Source organism: Hydra vulgaris, chromosome 15 (genome assembly GCF_038396675.1).
Source record: "Hydra vulgaris chromosome 15, alternate assembly HydraT2T_AEP".
NCBI classification, from domain to species: domain Eukaryota; kingdom Metazoa; phylum Cnidaria; class Hydrozoa; order Anthoathecata; family Hydridae; genus Hydra; species Hydra vulgaris.
The window spans coordinates 57,061,223-57,084,288 of NC_088934.1; the positions used below are offsets into that span (position 1 = coordinate 57,061,223).

A 23,066-nucleotide genomic window follows, 5' to 3' on the forward strand; every position below is an offset into this window, starting at 1 on the left:
TGAAGTTTAATATTCATTTTTTGTTAAAAAAATACTAAATACATAAAAATATATATTATATAAAAATAATATTACTATATAACGACAAAATTAATATAAAAAGAATAAGTATAAAAAATATTAGGCTTGAATATAAAGTGCATTGTTTCGCTTAAATAACTTTTTCATCAGAATCTAATCCCACAAGCTCCCTCAGTTTTTTTTCATTGTTACAAAGAGCTTTTTCATACAAATGCATATCTTCTTGTAGATTGCATTCTTTGCAATATTCTACTATATATTTATTGCGAGTAAATCCAACCATATTTCCGAACAATTTTCTTGCTTCTTCATCTAAACTACCTAAGCGAGTAGGATTATAAAGATGATCTCGATTAGTATTTAACATAACTAAATCTAAAACCTTAAAACTAACATCATCTATTATTTGGGAATAAAAATTTAGAGCTTGGTAAAACCCTCCTCGTAATAAAACTTCCCCTTCTTTTGGAAATGCTGATAAATTAGCAACATAAACTGCACATATAGTACTTACAACGCTTTGACTGTATTTTTTTCGATAAAAATCTAATAGTTTATCTTCAATATTTAATACACGAATTTTCATCAATAACGGTACCCTCTGATGGTCTTTTTTTAATTCATCCCGAACAAAATCAACAGCAACATTTGAATAAATACTGGATGACCATAAACCTAAAGGAATCGATATATACCTTTCTTCAATTGGCTGAAGCATGAGATCTTCATAAACCTTGAAACTATCTGCTGAAATTGCCATCCCACGATAAACTGTACCTTCAAATGATTGATACTCAGGAAACTTATGTACATAATTAAAAAGATCAATGTTTATTAACTCAATTAAAAACACAACACTTCTAATCTTTTCTTCAAAGTTTACTGATGAACCATCTCGAAATATGTTATCAGCTATTTTGAAGATTTCTCTAAATCCTTCAACAGTCGTATATGTGTGTATAACACTGAATTCTTCTTTAAGAGGTAAATCAGCAGTGTTTTCTTCAACATTACACCAATTACGTTTACGTTCAAATATTTTAGACAAGGGGTGAGATTTTATATTTTCAATGTTAGCATCCTGGATAAAAAAATTTCTCATGTTATTCATAAACTGTTCAAACAAATTCCAGTTATCACGAATGTAGTAAATTGATTTCCTAACAGCATCCATGCGTTTATGAATTAAATCTCCTTGATAAAAACAGACTAAATCATTGAGATTAGAGCTTTTGCATATATCATTATTGCTTGTATCTACGAATCTTTCTGAACGATTAACTTGATCAGACATTTTCAGCCTAAAACTGTATTAAACAATTAATATTAATGCAATGTAAAAGCACTGTATTAATAATTTGTAAAAATATCAAATTAATATAAAAATAATAAAATAGCTTCTTTTACACAAACACAAAACAAATGGTGTCGAAAAATTTGTATATAAATATTGTCCATTGTCTAAATTTATACTACTGTTTATTGAAGAAAATTAATGTCTCTTGTGAAATTTAAATTAAAGGCTTTTTGGACTTTTAATTTAAATTTAATAACCTTGAATTTAAGTGTTCAGCCTTATTTTTCCTTCCTTGAGCTTTACACTAAAGTAGCTATTAGAGACTTGAGTTTTTATGCTAATGTAAATGAGGTCATTGTTATGTTAAAGTTTACGTTTGCCTTTTTTTTGTAAATTAATTTCATAATTTTATTATTTTATTATACGGTTATGATGCTGGTAACAATAATCAAAGAAAATTTTCAATTAAATATCAAAAAAAAAGTTTGATAAAAAGAGTTTGAAAACACTTTAGTAAAAGAAACTTAAATATATGTATTTGGTAATATAAAACCATATATTGGCCCCAGTCATTTTTGTAACTGCATTTAATGGAAAAAAAGAGATATTAAATTTAGGACAACATTGACAGGGGCTTTTTTAGGCCGTTTTCGATAGCGTCGATCATATTTGGGCGCCGCCCAAATTAAATTTTTTTTTTGCGTTTTTACAGCAAATATTGTTTTTTTCGCAAAAAAAACGCCGATTTTCCGCTAAAGTTCGCCGGAACAAGCGGGTACTGCCGCCCAAATTTTTTCCTAGAATAGGCCCTGATTGAGTTCAAAGAAAACTTTCAACATTAAGTTCAAAAAAATCTAGACCTAGAATGTATACTAAAAGATCAAGTTACACTAATAAGAGAGAAACTTCAAAAACAGTGAAAAATAACAAATTTTAGCTAAAGAAATAAAAAGTTAAAAAAATATATATACAGTCTATTCATAAAAATATATACACAGTCTTACCATAGAAAAGAAGTATTAATAAAAAAAAGAAGTATCATTAAAGAAAATTGTCATGCATGATTTTTTAAAACTTAAATTAAACCATTAGATATTATTGTGATGACAAAAACCTGCTGAAATGAATATTTATTACCATTAATAATAAATATTCCATGTTTTAATCTATATATATATAAAAACATTATTTAAATATTTTAGTAAATAAGAATGTAAAACAGATCTAGTGTTCATTTAAATTAGTTAAACATTATTGGTTGTATGTGGGTATGATTATTCCATTGATGTAACAAACTCCTTAAAAATTGCTTAAAACCTTTTTTCTGAAAAAGAAGTATGCTGATTTATTACAATAATGAGATTTTAATTTCACTCATGAATAAACAGAACAAGCATTATCATAGAATAAACAATACAATCAATATTATAGAATAAACATAACAAACAATATTATAGAACAAACAGAACAAGCAATATTATAGAAAAAGCAGAACAAGCAATATTATAGAATAAACAGAACCAATATTATATAATAAACAGAACAATCAATATTATAGAATTAACAGAACAAGCAATATTATAGAATAAACAGAACAAGCACTATTATAGAATAAACAACACAATCAATATTATAGAACAAACAGAATAAGCAATACTATAGAACAAACAGAACAATCAATATTATATAATATAAGCAATAAAACTACCAAATAAATATTTACATCAACTTTTTTTGGTAAAAGATTACTACATCTGTCCAATAACATCTGTTGAATAGTCCAAGATCATTTGAACATTTTATTCTAAGATCATCTATATTTTTCTTTTACTCTAATAAAATCTGTCCAATATCATCTGAAAATTCAACAACCCCTAACAATATCTTTAGAAATATGTAACTACATCTGGTAATTTTTCTCTCAGTCCAATAACATCTGGAAGAATTTTCTCTAGATGTAGTTACATCTGAAAAAATTTCTATATGTAATAACACCTGCTTAAAATAATGCGTTATTAGTTATTATTTTTTTCCAGATGTAATTACATCTGAAAAAAATCCTATATGTAACTACATCTGGTTAAAATAATACATTATTAGTTAGTTCATCTTAAGAATAACTTTATCTTAAAGCCTACTGATGCAGTTGCACAGATGTTACTACACTTTGATAGTTTAAAAGATGTAACTACATCTATAGAAACCACAGATGTAGTTGCACAGATGTTATTACACTTTGATAATTTAAAAAATGTAACTACATCTTTAATATTAATTTAATTTTGGCACAGATGTTATTAGACACCAATGAAATTTCAGATGTTTTTATACATGTTATTATGCCTCATTATATTTACAGATGTTGTTACCCTGACCCCTTTTTTCATATATTAAGCTATATCCGCACTAAACCTTTGTACAACCCTTAGAATTAGAAAAAAATTAGGCAAAAATTTGCCGACCTTAATCTTTTTGAGGTCGGCAAAAATTATTTGATACAAAGGTCTAACCATTTTTTGCGGATCTCAAATACTTTCAGGTCAGCAGTTAGGTCGGCATTGCCGAATGCCGACCCTTATTCCCAAGGGTTGTTTGTAATATACAAAAATTCAAAGTCCCTGATAGTACCACACTCAACGTTTTTCTCAGCGCAACAGCCTTGTTCATGTTTTTACAATAGAGAATTAAGAGTGGGTTGTAACAACAATAAAAACTAGCCCTCTAAAATGTTATTGTAATTTAAATCATTCAATAATACATTTGAAACAAGCTTTTAACCTATATTAGCCATCAGAAACCATTATTTTGTTATACAAATAAGTTGACCGTTTGAACTCTGGTAATTATTTTGGTAAAGAACAAAGTAATCAATAAAGTATCAATGCAAATAACATTTTTAATATTTTACCAAAATTTGACAACATTGATACTTTACCAAAATTTTCTTTTATGTCTTTTGCGTCTCAAGAAAGGTAAAAAAGCTTACTAAAAAAAGGTTTTATTTCTTCTTGTTAGTTTTAAGTCAACCCTCATTCTACACCATAGTTTTCATCTTTTTGTGTAGTTGCTATATATATTTGTATTCATTTTTTAAATCTTTTTTCTAATAAAAAAAACACTTTTGGGAACAACTGCCTTTTTATTATTGCAAAAAATCAATGTAAAAAGAAGCTGTCTGATGTTATTTTGTATCTTAACTCAAAAGTTAGACTCAGGAGATTTTTTTAAAATCTTCTACAGTGTCATTAACAAAGTTAAGTTAATCATTCCATCACTAATTCATGGATCTGTTTTATTTCTTCTCCAAAGGATAAGCTAACAGAAAGCTTGTGAATTTTAACTCCTACAAATTTATCATGCTTGCCGTTTTTCTATGCCTGATTCCATTCTATAACTCTACAAATATCTACTTTATCTGTCCCTTCATGCTCTAAAAACTTTTATTTATTTAGATATTTCCTCTGCACTTCAAAGCTTTGGAATTCTCTCCTATCTTCATGTTTTCCTGACTCAAAAAACTTTTAACTTTTTAAGTCTTCTGTCAACCGTTTCCTTGCTCTTTAACAACTCCCAATTCAATAGTGGTTGCTTACAGCCTTTTTGGGAGTAAATTAGATTTAAAAAAAAAAATCTGCTGTGAAGTTTATCTAACACTTATAATGCTGTTTTGTTATATCCTAACAACCATCTTTTTAAATTATATTTCACTACTGACCTCTCGTTTAAACTCTCAACCATTGGCTATGGTTGCTTCTCTTTATTATGTTTGTCATTTTTCTTACTCCTGATTCCATTCTCTTATTTGCCTCTGTATGGAATACTGTTATCATATTTGGGCTGGTTCTTCTAATGATCCTTTTTCTCTTTTGGATGAGGTTCAAAAACAAATTGTAAATATAGTTGAACCCACTTTATCTGCTAAGTTTGAGCCTCTCTCCCATTGTCCTAAAGTTGCATCTCTTTCTATTTTCTACAAATGCTATCATGATCGCTGCTCAAAAAGCTATCATCTCTAGTTCTTTTTACTATAACTCATTCTTGCTTGACTCACCATTCAGCAAAGTCTCATTCTTTTAATGTATCAGTCAATGTGTGCTCTTTAAACCTTTTATTCATCTAGTTTTTTTTTCCCCGCTTTAACCCTTTAAACTCTCTACCATCCTATTTTTTTCCTGACTCATACATATTTTCAAGTATTCTATCAACTTCACTTGTCTTTAACTCTATATCTATATATTTTTTTAGTAACTATATATATATATATATATATATATATATATATATATATATATATATATATATATATTTTTATAAACTATGGCAGTAATTAGTTACAATAACTCCTCAAAAATACTAACTTTTTACCCATCCTGAGTGGAAAAATTGAACAGATTTGATAAAAACATTTTTTTCAACCAGTGAATTAAAAATAAAATAATATGTGTAAACAATATGGCTGTTAAAGTATTACACCTACAGTCCCTAAACTTTGTGTGTGTGTGTGTGTGTGTGTGTGTGTGTGTGTGTGTGTGTGTGTGCGTGTTTATAAAAATATTTTTATTTTAAAAAATTTGTGTGTTGTGTTTTGTTTTTTGTGTGTGTGTGTGTGTGTGTGTGTGTGTGTGTGTGTGTGTGTGTGTGTGTGTGTGTGAGTGTGTGAGTGTGTTATAAAAATTGTATTTAAAATTAAATTAGTTGTAAAACATTTTCATTACATATTAATTTTTTATAATTTGTTTAGTCAGTACCAAAAAATGATTTGGTATTCATTAAATACATTTTGCTATGTCCATTATTTAAACCTAAAAAATTTTATTTGCATGTTCAGAATTATTTGTGACATTAAAAGTTGTACATATCATTACTAATGATACTAATAACATTAGTATGCTCTTCAAATAGTGGTATTTGTTAAAGAAAATACTGTTGTAATTCTAATTCAGCCAATCAAAAACTTTTACCTCCAACCAAATATCACTTTGCTTACGTGGACCAAAGTCAACTTAACAAGTATATGTATGACATGTTGACATGTAACATGAACCAAACTTTAAAAGTAGCGGTATGTGCGAAATGTAAAAATTATATATGGTATAATAGTAAAATCAAAAATTAAAAATATATGTAAATAATACCTAAACAATTCTTATCATTTAGTGGTAAACACTATAAAGATATTTTCATATATAATTCTCGTAGTTAATATTTTATATACAAATAAATCAGCTTGCTACGAATCAAATTCAAAGATGAGTTTAGTATAAGAGTTTGCATAAAAATCAAATACTTAAAATATGATAAAAATAAGTCTTTTTAAAATTAAAAATATATTGTTAATCATTTTGTTAATATGGCAATTTAAAAAATTGTTTACCTTATTGCTCTAAAAAAATATTTATCAATTTTCGTTTAAAATTTTTATGTCTTGTATAAACGTTCAACCATATTTAAAGATATTTTCTTCTAATATTAGTTGTTTTGTTTTACAAAGTATTTATTTGTTTTATTACGTCCAAACGTAATCACGAAAACATTAGGACTCTAAAAACTTACAAAGCCAAAAGAAATTTTACAAGGAAGTAGGATTGCCAATTCTCCTGGATTGCACAGGAGTCTCCCGATTTTCGATATCAACTCTTGTCTCCCGGTGCAGCCGCTTAAAATAACTCCCTGAAAATAAATACTCCCGGGTACTTATTTCCTAGTCAAAAAGTACTACCATAGTCATTTTTGGCTAGTAAATAAATACTCTCTTTAGTAAATAAATTCTCCCAATGAGAGTACTTATTTGCTTATCTAATAATACTCCTTTTAAATTAAATTCGAAATGCTGTCTTTTAATGATGATTGATTTTACATTAGTAAATTCTGTTTATGGTAAACTGAGCAGTATTAAGTTATAGTTAAGGTTTTAAACTTATTAAAAACCAAGTGAACTTAGTATATCAAGGCTGAAAAAACATTTCAGGACATCGTAAAATTGTTCCTTCAATATTGAAAGTAAATTTTCTCTTACACACTCTTAGAATAAAACATGTTGATTTTAATAGCAATTGAAAAGCACCTTACAGGAAAAGTTTATCCTCTAGAAATTAAGGCTGATAATGGAAAGAAATCTAATTTTCGAAAAGCTTGCAAGAACTTTAGCATTTTATCTGACGGTTATTATACCTAGCAAAAAGTTAGTCATTGCTTGTAAAGATCAACAGCGAAAATTAATATCTGACATTCGTTTTGGTCTCAGTGAAAATTTCAAAGCAAAAGCAATGGCCTCGCACTGTGGAAGAGATGCAACTTGTTACAAAATCTTTATCAGGTATTACTGGCACCATATTAAACTCGAAATAGAAAAAGAGTTTATTCAAAAATGTAATCAATATTAAAAATATGAATAATAAGTTCTTCAACAGAACTGCATTCCATTCCAATTGTAAGTAAAGCAATGGAGCAAGTTGGAATTAATATTTGTAACTTGCCAGAAGTTTTGCTTAGAAAGAACAAAACTGCTGATTCAATTGCACTCTTTTTATATGAAGTAACTTGTCAACGCGGGTGCATTAAAATACAAATTAATGATCAAGGAAAAGAGTTTGTAAAATTGCATACAATGACAGGAACTGAGACAAAATATTCACTAATTTTTCTATTTTATAATTGAGAATCTACTTTACCTGAAGATGTTAAATACAGATTAGTTGATATTAAAAAGCATGACATTGAAGGTTTTGACAGAGAAACTTTTGATGCAGTTCTTACTTCTTTAATTTCTTTACGAGACGAGGTTTACTATACCGTATTCAAGAACGCTCAAAGTGTTGAAAATAAACAGCAGAAAGATTTTAATAAACGCCATCTAGCACCTCATTTGATTGGAGTTAGTGATAAAGTTCTTTCAAAATATCAGATAAGGATATATAAAAAAAGAGGAAAATTTTTATTTAAATGGCTTGGTCATATACAATACATTTAATTTCTAAAAACAACTTGTGCACTTTGGTTAACCAAAAAAAATACTACTCTAAAAAAAAAAAAACTTTTCTTTGCTTGAGTGATGCATTGATAAAAATAAAAAGCCATTATATAATGATATGTTAAATTCTTGTGCTGAAACTGAAGAGAAAGTTACAAGTTTATGGTGCATGTTACCGACGAATTTGTTGAAATAATATTAATTAGTGCAGTAAAAAACATCCATTAATGTTACGCAAACATATCAATCGTTGTATCATACCTACATGTAATTTAAAAACATTTTGCAACAAAAAAAAAAAATTTCTTCTTCCGTGTATTTTCCTTAAATTTCGAGATCATTAACTCTCGAAACGAAGTTTAATGAAACGGAACAATAAAATAAAAGCAAGTATTCAAAAGTTATTAAAAATACATGGACCCTTTAGTGGAGTTGCAGCTCGCTTGAACAATATTGTCGATTATGGAAAATGTAAATCTGCATGGATTATTTGTGTAGAAAAGCGTTCATGGTTTACAGTTAAACAAACATTTTGTAAATCACATCAAATAATCAATTCAGTTGACTCAAAAAATTCAGTTGACTCAAAAAATTCAGTTGATTCAAAAAATTCAGATAACTCAAAAAAGGCTGAAAAACTATGGTTAAATTTTTGAAATCTTTATCGATATCTTTATCGAAATCTTCATTGAAATCTTCATTGAAATCTTCATCAAAATCTTTATCGAAATCTTTATCGATATCTTTATCGAAATCTTTATCGAAATCTTTATATAGATAAACAGATTTTGTCTCATAATTCGTGACTAAATGACAACATCGTGGATGCTGCCCAAATGGTTATTTGTTAACAGCTAGGACCAAATGCATAATTCCAATCTTTACTAAATGTTCAAAAATGTTTAAATAATTCATACCAGCCAGTTAATAATGAACATATTCAACTTATTTATGTATATTATTTATATATAATGGTTATTATGTTATATTATTATGTATATTATTTATATATAATGGTTCATGGCATTGGTTTTTTACATTTTGTTCTAATGGAAGAGTCAATATTTGTGTCTTTATAATTCACTTAATCCTGTTTCTTTGAAATGTGTTCAGTCTTTATAAATAATGCTAATAGTAATAAAGATTTATTTATAACTTTTCTGCCTGTACAAAAAAAACAAACAGATGAGTTTAGTGGACTGTTTGCTGTTGCCTTTGCAGTTGAATTATCAGCAGGTAAATCACCTAGAGAAACTAACTTTGATGTATTGAAAATGCAGGAACACTTGTTATCATGTTTAAAGTCTCAGCATCATTAAAATTTTATCAAAAGAATTTTTTTTTATGTATAAGTTTTATATTCAAACACAATAGTTACAATTTTATAACTTTATAAACTGTAAATATTTAATTTTGCCTATTAATTATTTTTTTGTACCAAAGCCGCAGGTCAAAAATAGTTTTGGGTTCCAGTATTAGCATTTTTTTAGAAATGAAAAATTAGGAGGAAATTTTTAATAAGAGATTTTCGCAAAATAATTCCAAGGAATCATAGGGATTCTAAATACTACAATGTATAAATGAGAAATAAAAAATTAATAACGAGAAACCCAATAAAATTAGCTAAAATGGGCAACGGCGTGTGTTTTAAAGGGAGCAAAGAGCCAATTACCAAAAAAAGCGGTAAAATAACAAAAGATACAGCCACTTTTTAATGTAAAAACACTGTAAAACCATTTGTTTTTTAACCAATGATGTTACGCTAATAATTATTTAACAGTATGCATCAGAGAGATGCGACGCACCACCTCAAATTCAATATTATTTTTATTTATATATTTCCAATTCAACTTTAGGGGAGTATTTATATCCTGGAGTAGTATTTATATTCTAAGAAATAAATACTCCCGTAAGTATTTTTTTCCTAGGGTATAAATACTGCCGGAGTACATATTTCCTAGGAAACAAAATACTCCGGGAGTAATTTTAGACTGCTGTACCGGAAGTAATTTAAAAAAACATCAAAATCTCCCGAAATGCGAAAATATCTTAAAATTTATATTTTTAGCAGATAATGTACACATTGAAAACACGATTTTCTTGCAAAACACGTTCCAACAAGATGGTTATTATTACTTCCAGCACTGGAAAGAATACTTCTGGTATGGTCTGCGTTGCGGTCATATTTTGCATCAAAGGGAGAAGAAGATTGCCACAAAGTAATATGGGATGCATTTAAAGATGACAAAATTGAGCCTGTTCCTAAATTGTATTGCTGTATCTAACATAATGTTATGCAGGTCTTTCAAAGTGGTGCACTAACTTTAGAGTTGGATCAAACTACTAGTTCCGAGTTACATGAAATTATAGTCGTAATAAGAAAGAAAATTGCAGATCGCAAACAAGACAAATTTTATGGACATGCTGCTACCTTATTCCTGAAAAGAATACCACAAGTGAAAAAACAAAAGTTTGAAAGAGACGTTGATGAATTCTACAGCAAATGCTTAAATTACTTAGATAAATGGTACAACTTCCAGAATTCAGAATTTCAAAGCACGAGTATCTTAACTTTGAACTAACTTTGAAAAGTGGTCTAGAGCTTATTTGACCAACTAGCAGTCAAGTTTTGCATTGATGTAGATCAAAAAAACAACAACTGAATTTTGCGTGATGTCCAAACAGCGCTGGTAGAGACCAACTCGAATGTGGTGGATCGATAGAGTAGTTTTTTTACAAAACTCGCAGAAAAAAAGTGTGGTAAAGGTGAAGAACTTTTCAAAGTGGTGTCCTTTGTATTCTCCATACCTGTTTCAAATTCTTTATGTGAACGAACTTTCAGTGTGATGCATTCTTTGTGTTCTAAAGAACGAAATTGTCTTGAACTTCATGTCTTGCGACACAAAATTGAGCTGCAGGTGTGTGAAAATATGAAACACAAATGTTCACAGTTCTATGACTTCTTAATAAAAAAAAACCAAATTGTTGGCTGCTGCAAGATCTAATCAGAAATATATTTTTAAACGCAAGTAGTTTTCATGCTTTCATGACAGTACTCAAACCCTATTGTAATTATTGTAAAACTCTATTCAATCAAGTAAACAAGCATTGATATATTGCATATAATGTAAATAAAATATAATGGCCAGCCTCTAAAACTCCCAGCAAAGCCTTGCTCAACGCTCGCCATGCTCCACCCAATCCAATCTCGCGGATTTAACCTAGCTAGAGGTGGCAAGCCTACAAGAAAGTCATTCTATTATGCAATAAATAGAACTTACTTTTAGAAAATAGTAAATTTAAAAAAGAATCAAAGTTGATTCGAACGCAAAATAATACGCTATATAACTTTTTTCGTACATAATCAAATAAATAATTTTCTAACACGAGTGCTGTTTTATGGAGAAAGAATATAAAATCACTTTGATTTTGATAATAAAGAAGAATATCTTAGATATAAAAAATACACTTTTATTAAATTATAACAGGTTTGTGAGTTTAAATCAAGTTTTTGTAGAGCAGCAAAACAATATAAAGCCAAAGACGGACATAAGTAAAAAATAGTTATCAAAGACAGTTAAAAATGTTTCCATGATACAAATGGATGTTATTAAAGACGTGTAATTGCAGATTCTCAACAATTCAATATAATAACCTCTCAAAGAGGGAAAAATACGACATGCTGATATCGATAAGTATATATATAGAGCTGCGAACAGTGCTAAAAACAAGGTGATCTAAAGTCTCTAAGGATAGGATTGAAGTCAATACCAGTACAATCAACTGTTTCCGTTTCCAGTAGTCGAAATGCCGGAGCGGACATTTGTAAATTTGAAACAAGTTGGAATGGACTATTTTAATTTTCCAGTAGTCGATAGGTATTGTCATGTCATCGTCTTGATTGACTATTTTTCAAAATGCTCTAAGGCCAAACCAATCAAAAACAAAGCAGTTTAAGCCATCTCTCAATTTTTGCACAAGGATGTGTTTTCGTATGGGTGCTATAAAGTCCAAACAAATGACAGAGGTCGGCAATTTGTAAACGAGGTATGTAAACAAATAAGCGAACTAACTGGAATAGAACAGAGAGTTACGTCTGCTGATCAATCTCATGAAAATGGATTGGTAAAACGTTAAAACCGAACAATAGTGAACTCTTTCGTAAAGGTAAAGAATTTAATCATAAAATATGGCAGCAAATTATTGAGGGTATTCTTTTTGCTTGTCATGTCAGTCGACATTCAACTACTCTCCATTCATGCTGATGTACAACCGAGAATCAGTTTTGCATGAAGCATAGCAAGGTCTAAGATGAAAGCAATAAACTAGAACACAGAGAAGATAGAGATGTAGAGTATGACATTAAAGAGTTTGAGGTCGATGCAATTCTCAAACTCTTTGATGTCATATTTTCATTGACGAGCAGGGAAGAGTGGGGTAACTATATTATGCATTCAAAAGTTTTCTAAAGTTTAACAAAAAGACTGGAATTGTCTTACCCCCCCCCCCCACTCATTCTTAAAAAACAAACAAAAAACCTTCGTTCAAACAGTGGGAACGTCATAGTTGCATAAAAAGTTTTAAAAAATTAATAAAACAACTTATAAACTTTAACAAGCTTAAAAATAAAAGAAGCGAGTAACAAATACAGTAATAATAACCAAATAATTTCAAATTAATAATAAAAAATTGTTACAAACCCAATATAAAACCATTTTGTATAAAAACAAGAGGAAAAAAGTTTTAAACAATTAACAATATAGTTTTTTTTAGCATTGGTCTCTTAAACAAAGTCTTTTTTTAATTTTATCAAAGAAATATTTTCTCGATTTTGCAATTGAATTCGTACAAAACCATCTTTTTTATCATAACCACAGACTGACTCAGCTGCCTCGGGAACTAATTTGATTGCCCTCTCACAACTTTAGGTATGCAAAAAATATGAAGGAAGTTTTAGGGAAATAACTCTCAATGCATTGAGTTGGGTTAATGACAAATTTTCTGTGAAAACTGGTTCAGTAATAACTTTTTTACAATCAATAAGCTCTTTAATTTCAAAAGCATCAAGGTTTTTTTGCTTGTGGAACTTTAAAAGGTCTCACATCATTAATTTCAAAAAATATTGGAAGATAAACCTGTCTCGCCCAAGTTGCAATGAGCTTTAAGATCTCTGTATTTTCAGGTTCAAGATCATGCTTGTTCATAAATAGAAACAAGTATCTCATGCCACAAATAAGCCATTGACTATGAGACCAAATTTTAGAGCTGCTACTTCAGAATCAAGATTTCCTTTAAATATTGCATATAAATACTTCCAAGCAACTAAACTTTCAGTGCTCATTTGCTTAACAAAATCTTCAATGTAATTAGTTAAAGGCTTTAGAGGAGAAATTAGCGCAAATTTAGTAATTCTTTCAAGATTTGGGACTTTAGAAAACAGTTTACCAATTGCTCCACACCATCCTGAAGAAGTTGGCTTGTCAAGTTATTCCACAATATGACGGAATGAAAGCTCATTAATTTAAAGCCAGCAAAATAATCTAAAATGTTTTCAATGGATAAATTCCTCCACAAAATGAAGCATTCCAACTTTCCATCCAGAGATTTAATTTGTGGTCTCACTACCAATTAGTTGAAGATTAAGAATTTTACCTCTTTCCATTAATGAGTTAAATAATCCAAAAGCACATTGTTGGCTGGTTTACATATTTCAGATTTAGGCTCTGGTGTATAATGAGTACAATAGCAACCTCTAGGCTCCACAGTCACAGTATTATGGTATGCTTGAAGAATTTTTTTTCTAATGGTGCCTGTGTTCTTATTGTGCATAAGGATTAAATTCTTATCTTTTCTACAATCAAAAAAAATTTCAGTGATTGTATTTCATTCACAATCTATATTTTGCTTCTACTCTAGAACATTTCATAGCACGATTATTGGCACGAAAAATTTCATGCTATCACAAATGAGATTTTTTTTATTTTCAACAAATTTTCTTGCCTTTACAATACCTTTCAGAAGACCATTAATTATAGCATCAGTAGCAGTTGATGACACACCAAATCTGCCAAAGACAATGGCAGCATTGCCTTTGGCAGATATGTACTAACATTAAGGTAATTTCATTTAAGATAATGTTTTTGTTTGTCTAATGCTGAGTCTTCTTTGTTATCACTGACTTTATCGCTATTACTGACCATATCAACATTGGAACTATTGTTTATTTCTGCTGCAACATCCATATTTTAGAGTTAAATCTAATATTAGATGAACAAAATGTTTCCGACAATTCTGTCTTCTCATTGTCAATAAAGCCTTTCTTGATCAATTGACTTGCTTGAACAATTGACTTACGAAAGTTTTTGAACTTAGCAATTTCTTTAACATCCATATTCTTGCATAGATGAAGCACTATCTTGTTTTTCTCGCTCGATTTTAATCCAAACAAGCTCTTTTTGTGGAATTCTTAAATTTAAGTCACATTTGCAAAAACAATGAGGACAAATTTCACAAGATTCTTTGCAAGGAGCATCATTCTCACCGCAGTAGACAATTTTGCATTTGCCAAAAGCAATGTCTAAAAGTTTATCAAGTTTAGATTCCCTTTTTTTCCTTTATTGGCCTTTTGGGCTTTGTATCTTAGATGATGCAGACAAAAAAAACAACCAAGATGACAGACATTTGTCGACAAAAAAAATTAAGGTAAATTGCATAGTGTTATTGAAAAATAACAAAAGATTCGTGAAAAGTTTTCAAAAAAATGGCTTGGCTCTTACACTGTTGTGAATACCCTGCTAGCACACGTTGCGTTGGGCCAACGTATGTAAATACATTGCGAACGTCGGCTGTTTTCTCCGATGCAAATACGACATTGATTCAATGTTTTATCGTTGTATTAATGAAAACTTTCTATTTATATTAATAAAAACCTCAATAACAACGTGATCAAAAGTAGTTAGCAAAATTGGTCCAACTTACGTAAAAACATCGCAAACCCTGTTTTTCTGATCTAAATCCAACGTTGATCCAATATATAGGGATCAACGTTAATCCAGTTTATATTGGTCAACATATACCAAATGTGCATAATCCCACATTGATCCAATGTATATGGATTAACGTTGATCCAATATTTATGCCGCAATGTTAATCCATTGTGTACGGATTAACGTTAAATTATATATATATTAGATCAATGTTGATCCATGTGCATTGGAATAACGTTCAATTATATACAGTGGATCAACATTGTTTTTACATCGACAAAAAGCAGATACAAATACACATTTGTATAATTTATATTAATTATTTTTCATTTTAATATTTTAGTTGATTATGGAAATATATTTTGCTAATATACTTTTCTCTTTCTTATATAACGAAAGAGCAAGCCACAAGCAAAACAGACATGAATAATGCGTGTTTAATTAGATGCAGTGTCGCTAATTATTAAGTTTAAGAAAACATCATCAGCAATGTTTATCCACCATAAAGGTTGAAATACGTATTAGTAAATATATACAATTGTATATGGGTATAAATAAATAATATTTAACATATATATATATATATATATATATATATATATATATATATATATATATATATATATATATATATATATATAAATTATGTCAGCGTATTCTACAAATAGAGTGCTCAATATTCTTAAAGAACAGAACAATAATAAATTAGTAAAAAACAATTATCTAACTTTTTTTCTTCAACAGTATGTTTCTCCATCAAAAGGTTCATTAGGAAGCTTCCTAATGAACCTACTGATGGAGAAACATGCTGTTGAAGAAAAAGTTAGATAAGTGTTTTTACTAATTTATATATATATATATATATATATATATATATATATATATATATATATATATATATATATATATATATATATATATACTAAAATATAAAACAAATAAACTTAATTCCGATAAGAGTTAAACATAACGTAGTGCAAACGTAAAATATAACACTGAATCAAATTAAAATAAAACGTTTTGCCAACGTTTAATCAATGTGACGACTGGAATAATCAGTCATCAAAAAAACAAAAATGCTTATACGAAAAGTTTATAAAAAATAGAACTTATAAAACTTACCAACGGCTCTTCGAAACATTTATAAAGTATTCAAAAAAACAGTATTATACTAATGAATTATTTAATTGCAAAAATGATGTACAAAAAGGTGGCGCATAATAAAAGAGGTGATAGGTAAAAAAAGCAAAAGCACTAATGGATTTCCCAAAACACTCATGAATAACTGTGAAATTCCTAATTAGTCTTTTATCTCTTTTTCTCTCAATGATACGTTTGTTAATAGGGGCCCAAGTTTGGTCTTAAAAATAAAAACAGTAAAATTAGCTTCGAATCATAATGATCTTATGGAAAATAATAAATTATCTGAAAAATAACTACTTGATGCTGTAAATTTATTAAAATCAAATAAAGGCCACGGAGTTGATGATCTAAGTAGCAATATAATAACTAAATCAATACTTTTTCAATATTTATTACTATCAATACTATTTAAAAACACCGCCTTTGCACATTTTCAGTCTTTCTTTAGAATAAACTTAAAACAAGGGTGATACCAGTTTTAAAATCTGGAGATGCAACTTGTATCAGAAATTATTGACCTACCTTATTACTACTATGCTTCTTAAAAAAAATTAGAACATATTATGTATAAAAGACTGTACTATTTCTTAGGTATTATTAACATCCTTTATAATGAACAATTTGGATTCAAAAAAGGTCAATCTGCTAATCAATTCATCTTGTTCATGATATTCTTAAATCTTTTGATGAAAATAAATATACAAATCTATCACATAATAAAAGCATATTTAACTTTGGTACTTTATTAAGTATTTCAGATATAAGTTTTCAGTATTTCAGATAAAAGTTTTTATTTGCAGACATTTTAGATGTAATAGTTTTCATTATAAAGTTCAAGAGTTTTTGTTTAGATTGTCTTTTTTTTAGATCGTCTTTTGTTTAGATCGTCTTTTGTTTAGATTGTCTTTTGTTTATTGTCTTTTGTTTAGATTGTCTTTTGATTATTGTCTTTTGTTTAGATTGCCTATTGTTTAATGCTTCTTAAATAAACGTAAACAATTTCCAAGGTTATTAAAGGGTAAATAATATATTATTAATAATTCAAATTAAAGGGTTAATAATTCTCAAACATAAAATTTAAAAGTTAAATTCTGAAACCTATTTACGATTTTAAATTGTCCTAAAATTTCCTAGATTTCATACTAATTTGTTAAAAAGTCATAAAAAAATTGTCCCAAAATCATAAAATTTTACCCTGTTTTAGGAGTGGGAGGCCTAAAATTTTGAATAACTTTTTTATTTTGTTCGAATACATACTTTTCTTTTATTAGTATATACAATAACTAATGTTTATAAAAGAAATAATATTTATTTAAGATTTTATTTAGTAAAAACATGTAAATGTGCCCTATTTATTATTTCCTGAAAATCCAATAAGTTCAGGCTAAATTTGTGATCATTGTAGCGTTCTGATATGGAAACACTTTTGTTTTTTAGGTTCTTCATAAAAAAATTTTTTAACCCTAGAAATTAGTTATTTAAGTCAAAGTTAGTGTTCAAAATATGATGAAAAAGTATAAGTTTTATCTGAGGTCTGGTTGTAACAGGTTGAAGTAAAAAATGGCTTCATCCATTTTAGGTTCGACCCGGAGCATAAGCTAATTGGAAAACGAATATGTTAGGTATACACAGCAAGAATACCATGTATATGTAAAGCTGTATCATATTTATCTTGCTCTCTGGCTCTCAAGAAACACAGTACAAAACAATATGTTTAAAGGTGGCTTTCAAGAAACGTTATACTGCTCTGTAGGATTTTCTTGTCAAGGCAAAGGGTAGAAGTTAACTTAGCACAGTAAGCTACTGGGATTGAAATTTTATGTGGCCGGATTGATAAAAAAAAGCTGGAGCCAGGTTTGTGTCTAGATTACATAAACATTGATTATTCCTAAAAATGTATTATTTTTGTTTAAAATTCATATTATATTTTGTATAACTACATAAATCAGTGTGTGTTTGTGCGATATGCAAATTTAAAATATTTCAATTTTTGCTTTAGACAATAAACGTGGCCAAATAATTTTCGTGGTCTAGTAAACCATAGCCCACAGGATAAAGATTCAACTCCAACTTCTGGATTTCAACAATTTTTACTTATTTTTTTTATTTTAAACAATCCTTTTTAATTTGTTTTAAATATTGCATTACAAAAGTTCTAGTTTTTGTTTTCTAAAAAATTTTTGTTATTTTGTTTTTAATTTTTATCATGTAAAAATTCGAGTAATAAGATTTTATTAACAATTTTTGAATTTTTAAAGTTTTTTATTTATCCTTAATTATAGTTTATATTGTTGAACATTTTTGTATTTTCGTTTCTTACTTTGCCTGTTATGCATTGTTGCTATTGTGTTGGATAAACCTTTTTTTCAATGTGTTATTAAAAACAAGTTTTGTGAAGAGACAGTTAAAAAGTGTTTATATTAGGTACAATTTTTATTGACTCGCTTAAATTTAAAAAAGCACAAAGAAAATGCATTAAGATCAAATAGTAAGCATAGTTTATAAATAGTTGTACATTAAAAAATAATTTAGGCTAAAGCATAATTAAACAAGAAGTTTACAATTTTAGTTCTGTGTTTATTTGTGACGCATACTTAGATATAACGAAACGCTTCCGTTAGGCAGGTTAAATCTATCATTAAATAAGTAGCCTTGTTTCCGTTAGGTATAGACTCAAAATAATTAAATTTCAGCAATAATCATATTTTATTATTTATTGGAATAATAAATCAATAAGTTTAAAAATTGTCAACTTTGTGGTATGTGTATATGTAATCAACTATTACAGTTAAACTTGTATAGAATTTATGATTAGGAGTTAATTATAACTGTATATTTTATTTTATTGCATGTTCCTGACGTACTATATCTCAGCATCTATAAATCCACAGTTTTGGGACTACCATTTTATGCATGGGCTTATTAGTCAATTTCGTTCAGAACTATTTTGTAATATATTTAGGTGTTGTAATTAAGTAACACTAGATAAATTAATCGAAAACAATCTAAGATTAAAAAAACTTTCATTTAAGTTTATGTGTCTATTTTCGTTGCAAATTTATTATGGATCTAAACCTAATTTTCAGAAACCCTAGGTACAATTCAAAAACAGCTTATTGTACCTAGGGCCACTAATTTTTAAACCCTCATACTTAATGGGCTTTTATAGTTTTAGTCAATATATTTATAATAATTATAAAGGTAATTAGTATAGAAATGTGATCATATCAGTTACGCTATTTTTTGACAAGTCTGAGACCAAGAATTTGGGCATTGAAAAATCTGGCGCTAGGTACACAAAGGTTGCTTTTATATTAGTTTTCTAAAATATCTGGGTTTCAATGTTTAAAATAACTTAGTTTTTTGTGCATTTTTAGTTGTTTTAGTTCAGGTGATTAGGGTTAGGGTTATGGTTTGCTATTTAAATAGCAAGCTAAAGGTCAAACGTTCATTCACAAATTAAATTTACGTCATTTTTATGAGTATCATGCAAATTTAAATCTTAAAAAACTGAATTTTTTTACTTTTGTACATTTATTATCAGAAGCAGTTCACTAATTGACAATAAACAAAAATTAACTTTACTCTAAATGGATATTTTAAAATCTATCTTAAGAAAAAGCAAATTTATTATTCGTTCCACGGTTATAAAATTTTGTAACAAGTTTTTAAAAATAAGTTTCGTAACGACGCATTGTTGAAAAATAAACAAAAAAAATTAAAATAAAAAAATAAAAACAAAATACTAAAAAAATGAATTCAATTTTTTAGGCTACAAAAAAAAAAAAAAATTAAAAAATAAATAATTAAAAAATGTTTAAAATAATGTTGTTGAAATTTGTTTATATATTTTTAGTAACTTTGTATTGGGGAGAAGGTGAAGGTGTGCGTGTGTGTGTGTGTGTGATAAAAATTGTATTTGAAATTAAATTAGTTGTAAAACATTTACCACAGATCTACTTTTCATATATTTGTTTAGTCAGTACCAAAAAAAATGTTCTGGTATTTAAGTTAATTTTGTTATCCCAGGAATCCCAACAATTTGCCAATAATTTAAACCTGAAAATTTTCATTTGTATGCTCAAAATTATTTATGACATAAAAAGTTGCACTTTCATTATTAATTACAATACTAATACATTATTAATAACATTAGTATGAGCTTCAAAAGAGTGGTATTTGTTAAAGAAAATACTGCCATAGTTTTAATTCAGCTGATCAAAGGCATAAACTTAACTTACTACAAACTTTTAACTCCAAAAAAATAACACTTTAAATACATAGACCTAAACCCAATTTAACAGTTTGCGGTATATAGTAACTGCTCCCTATATAAGATATATAGGTGGCAGGGAGGGGGGAGAAGACTTATATGCCTTATCGCCAGGCGCCCTTGACAAGTTCTTTAAATATAAAGTTTAATTTAAAAACAATCAATTCCGTTAACTATACAAGATAAACAAATGTAAAAGTGGTAAAGTAACGAATAAAACATAAATTATTAAAAAATAGCAAGAAGCGCTATTAGCTTAAACATATTCTTTTAAATACACTTTTTATTTATGTGATAGATCAATCATAAAGGTATTTTGCAATTTCAGAAATAGTTTTGTGGTAAATCATTCTTTAGTTATAACTAAGTTTAGCCTTAAACTCATAAAACATAGTAAGAGTTTTAAGTTCAGTTGTAATTATTTTATCCCATTCTTTTAGTTCTCTAATTGAAATTGAAAACTATGTTGCCTCAAAATAACTTTTAAGTTGCAAATAGGTGTTATATGAATATCTAGTTAAGTATTTTTATATAGTATATTATTCTGATTTGTTTTGAACAACTAGTCAAAAGTTTTTGAAATAATTCTTTTATTATTTTTGAACATAAAAATTAGAAGATGATAAGTATTCATTTGCTAGATATTTGCTAAGTTAAATATGGTTGTATGGTGGCATTCATTAAATATAATTGTGATTGCATGCTTTTGCATATTAAAGAGTAATTTTAATTTATTTTTGTTGGTACTAAAACAAGTCGGAAGTTTTAATGGAATTTTATTCATGATAGCAATGGAAAAAAGTATATTTTATTAAATTTAGAGTTAATTTGTTTGCTTTAAACCATTCAGCAAGGTTTAGTAATTCTGTGTTTACTGCTTTAAATAAAATTTAAATATCATTGTATGCACAAAATAGACTGATATTGTCTGCAAAAAAGATTGTGTCAAATACATTACAAGATTTGCTTAGATCATTGATATGTTCTAGCAATAAGAGTGGTCCTTATATAGATCCTTGTGGTACTCCACAAGATATATTTATACAGTTAGTTTTTCCGTATTTATGTGAGAAATTTATTGCTGTCTATTTGACAGGTAGCTAATAAATCTTCTAAGGTTCGAGTGTTTAATACCGTAGTTTTTCAGTTTGGTTAATAAAATATAATGATTTACAGTGTCAAAAGCCTTGCTGAGATCAATTAAACCGCCTGAGATCGATAAAGTATTTTATTTTCATTAAAAGACTTAAGAATATCATGAACAAGATGAACGATTGCCTGATCAATAAAGTGACCTTTTATGAATCCAAATTGTTTATTATAAAGAATGTTAATAATATCTTAAAAATAGTACAGCCTTTTATACATAATATGTTCTAATATTTTTGAGAAGCATGGCAGTATTGAAATATGTCTATAATTTGTGATACAAGTTGCATTTCCAGATTTTAGAAAGATTTCTTGTTTTAAAGTGAGACTGAAAAGATGCAAAAGCGGATTTTTTAAATAAAAATTTTATTTAGTTATAGTATTGCTACACACTTTATCAACTCCATTACCTTTATTTGATTTTATTAAATTTACAGCACTAAATTCTTTCTCAGATAACTTATTATTTTCCAGAAGATCATTATTAGAGGTTAAGTATGATTCGAAGCTAGTTGTACTGCTTTTATTTTTGAGGCTAAACTTGGGCCTGTATTAAAAAAACGCTTGATCAAAAGAATTAGAGGTTAAAGAATCATTAGTAGTTTCACGACTATTTATAATGAGTTTTTTGGGAAACCCATTAGTGCTCATGCTTTTTTTTACATATCACCTCTTTCATTATGTGCAATATTTTTAGTACATCTTTATATATGGTACTAGCATGAGTTACCCGGCGTTGCCCGGGCCAATATTTAAACTGGCTTACCTGATATATGTACACATAAATCGGCCCAAAAATGGGCCCAAAAAATGGTCCCCCTGACCCCGGGGTCAGGGGGGGCCATTTTTAGGCCCCCTTGACCCCGGGGGTTGGGGTACGGGGTCAAAACCCAGCTAAGAACCTTCTCCCCCTCGAGGACTACCCCCATGCCAAATTTCATCGAGATCGGTCCGGCGGTTTGGATTTCTATAGAGAACAAACAAACAAACACACACACACACATTGCCCTTTATATATATAGAAGATAATGGTAATAGCAAAAATTAATAACATGTAAATAACATTTAAACAATTCTTACCATTTAGTCCTAAATACTATAAAAATTTAACTATTTTATTTTTATATATAACTTCATCTTAGAGTTATTTTGTTTGTATACAAATTAATCTGTTCGCCACGAATAAATGTTAAAGTTTAGTATATTAGAAGAATTTGCGTAAAGATC

General features: G+C 28.2%; 1 protein-coding gene across 1 annotated transcript; it reads right to left on the reverse strand.

The window, feature by feature from the left end:
- On the reverse strand, window positions 1–23,066 carry LOC101237262 (uncharacterized). The gene is made up of 2 exons (XM_065820491.1): window positions 22,920–23,066; window positions 1–1,328 (listed from the first exon to the last, which is right to left on the reverse strand). The coding sequence occupies exon 2, from the start codon at window positions 1,313–1,315 to the stop codon at window positions 152–154; it is 1,164 nt and encodes a 387-aa protein (XP_065676563.1). The 5' UTR covers window positions 1,316–1,328; window positions 22,920–23,066; the 3' UTR covers window positions 1–151.

Coding starts and splice junctions, on each gene's coding strand:
- LOC101237262 (XM_065820491.1), bottom strand. CDS start 1,315: ATGTCTGATCAAGTTAATCGTTCAGAAAGATTCGTAGATACAAGCAAT.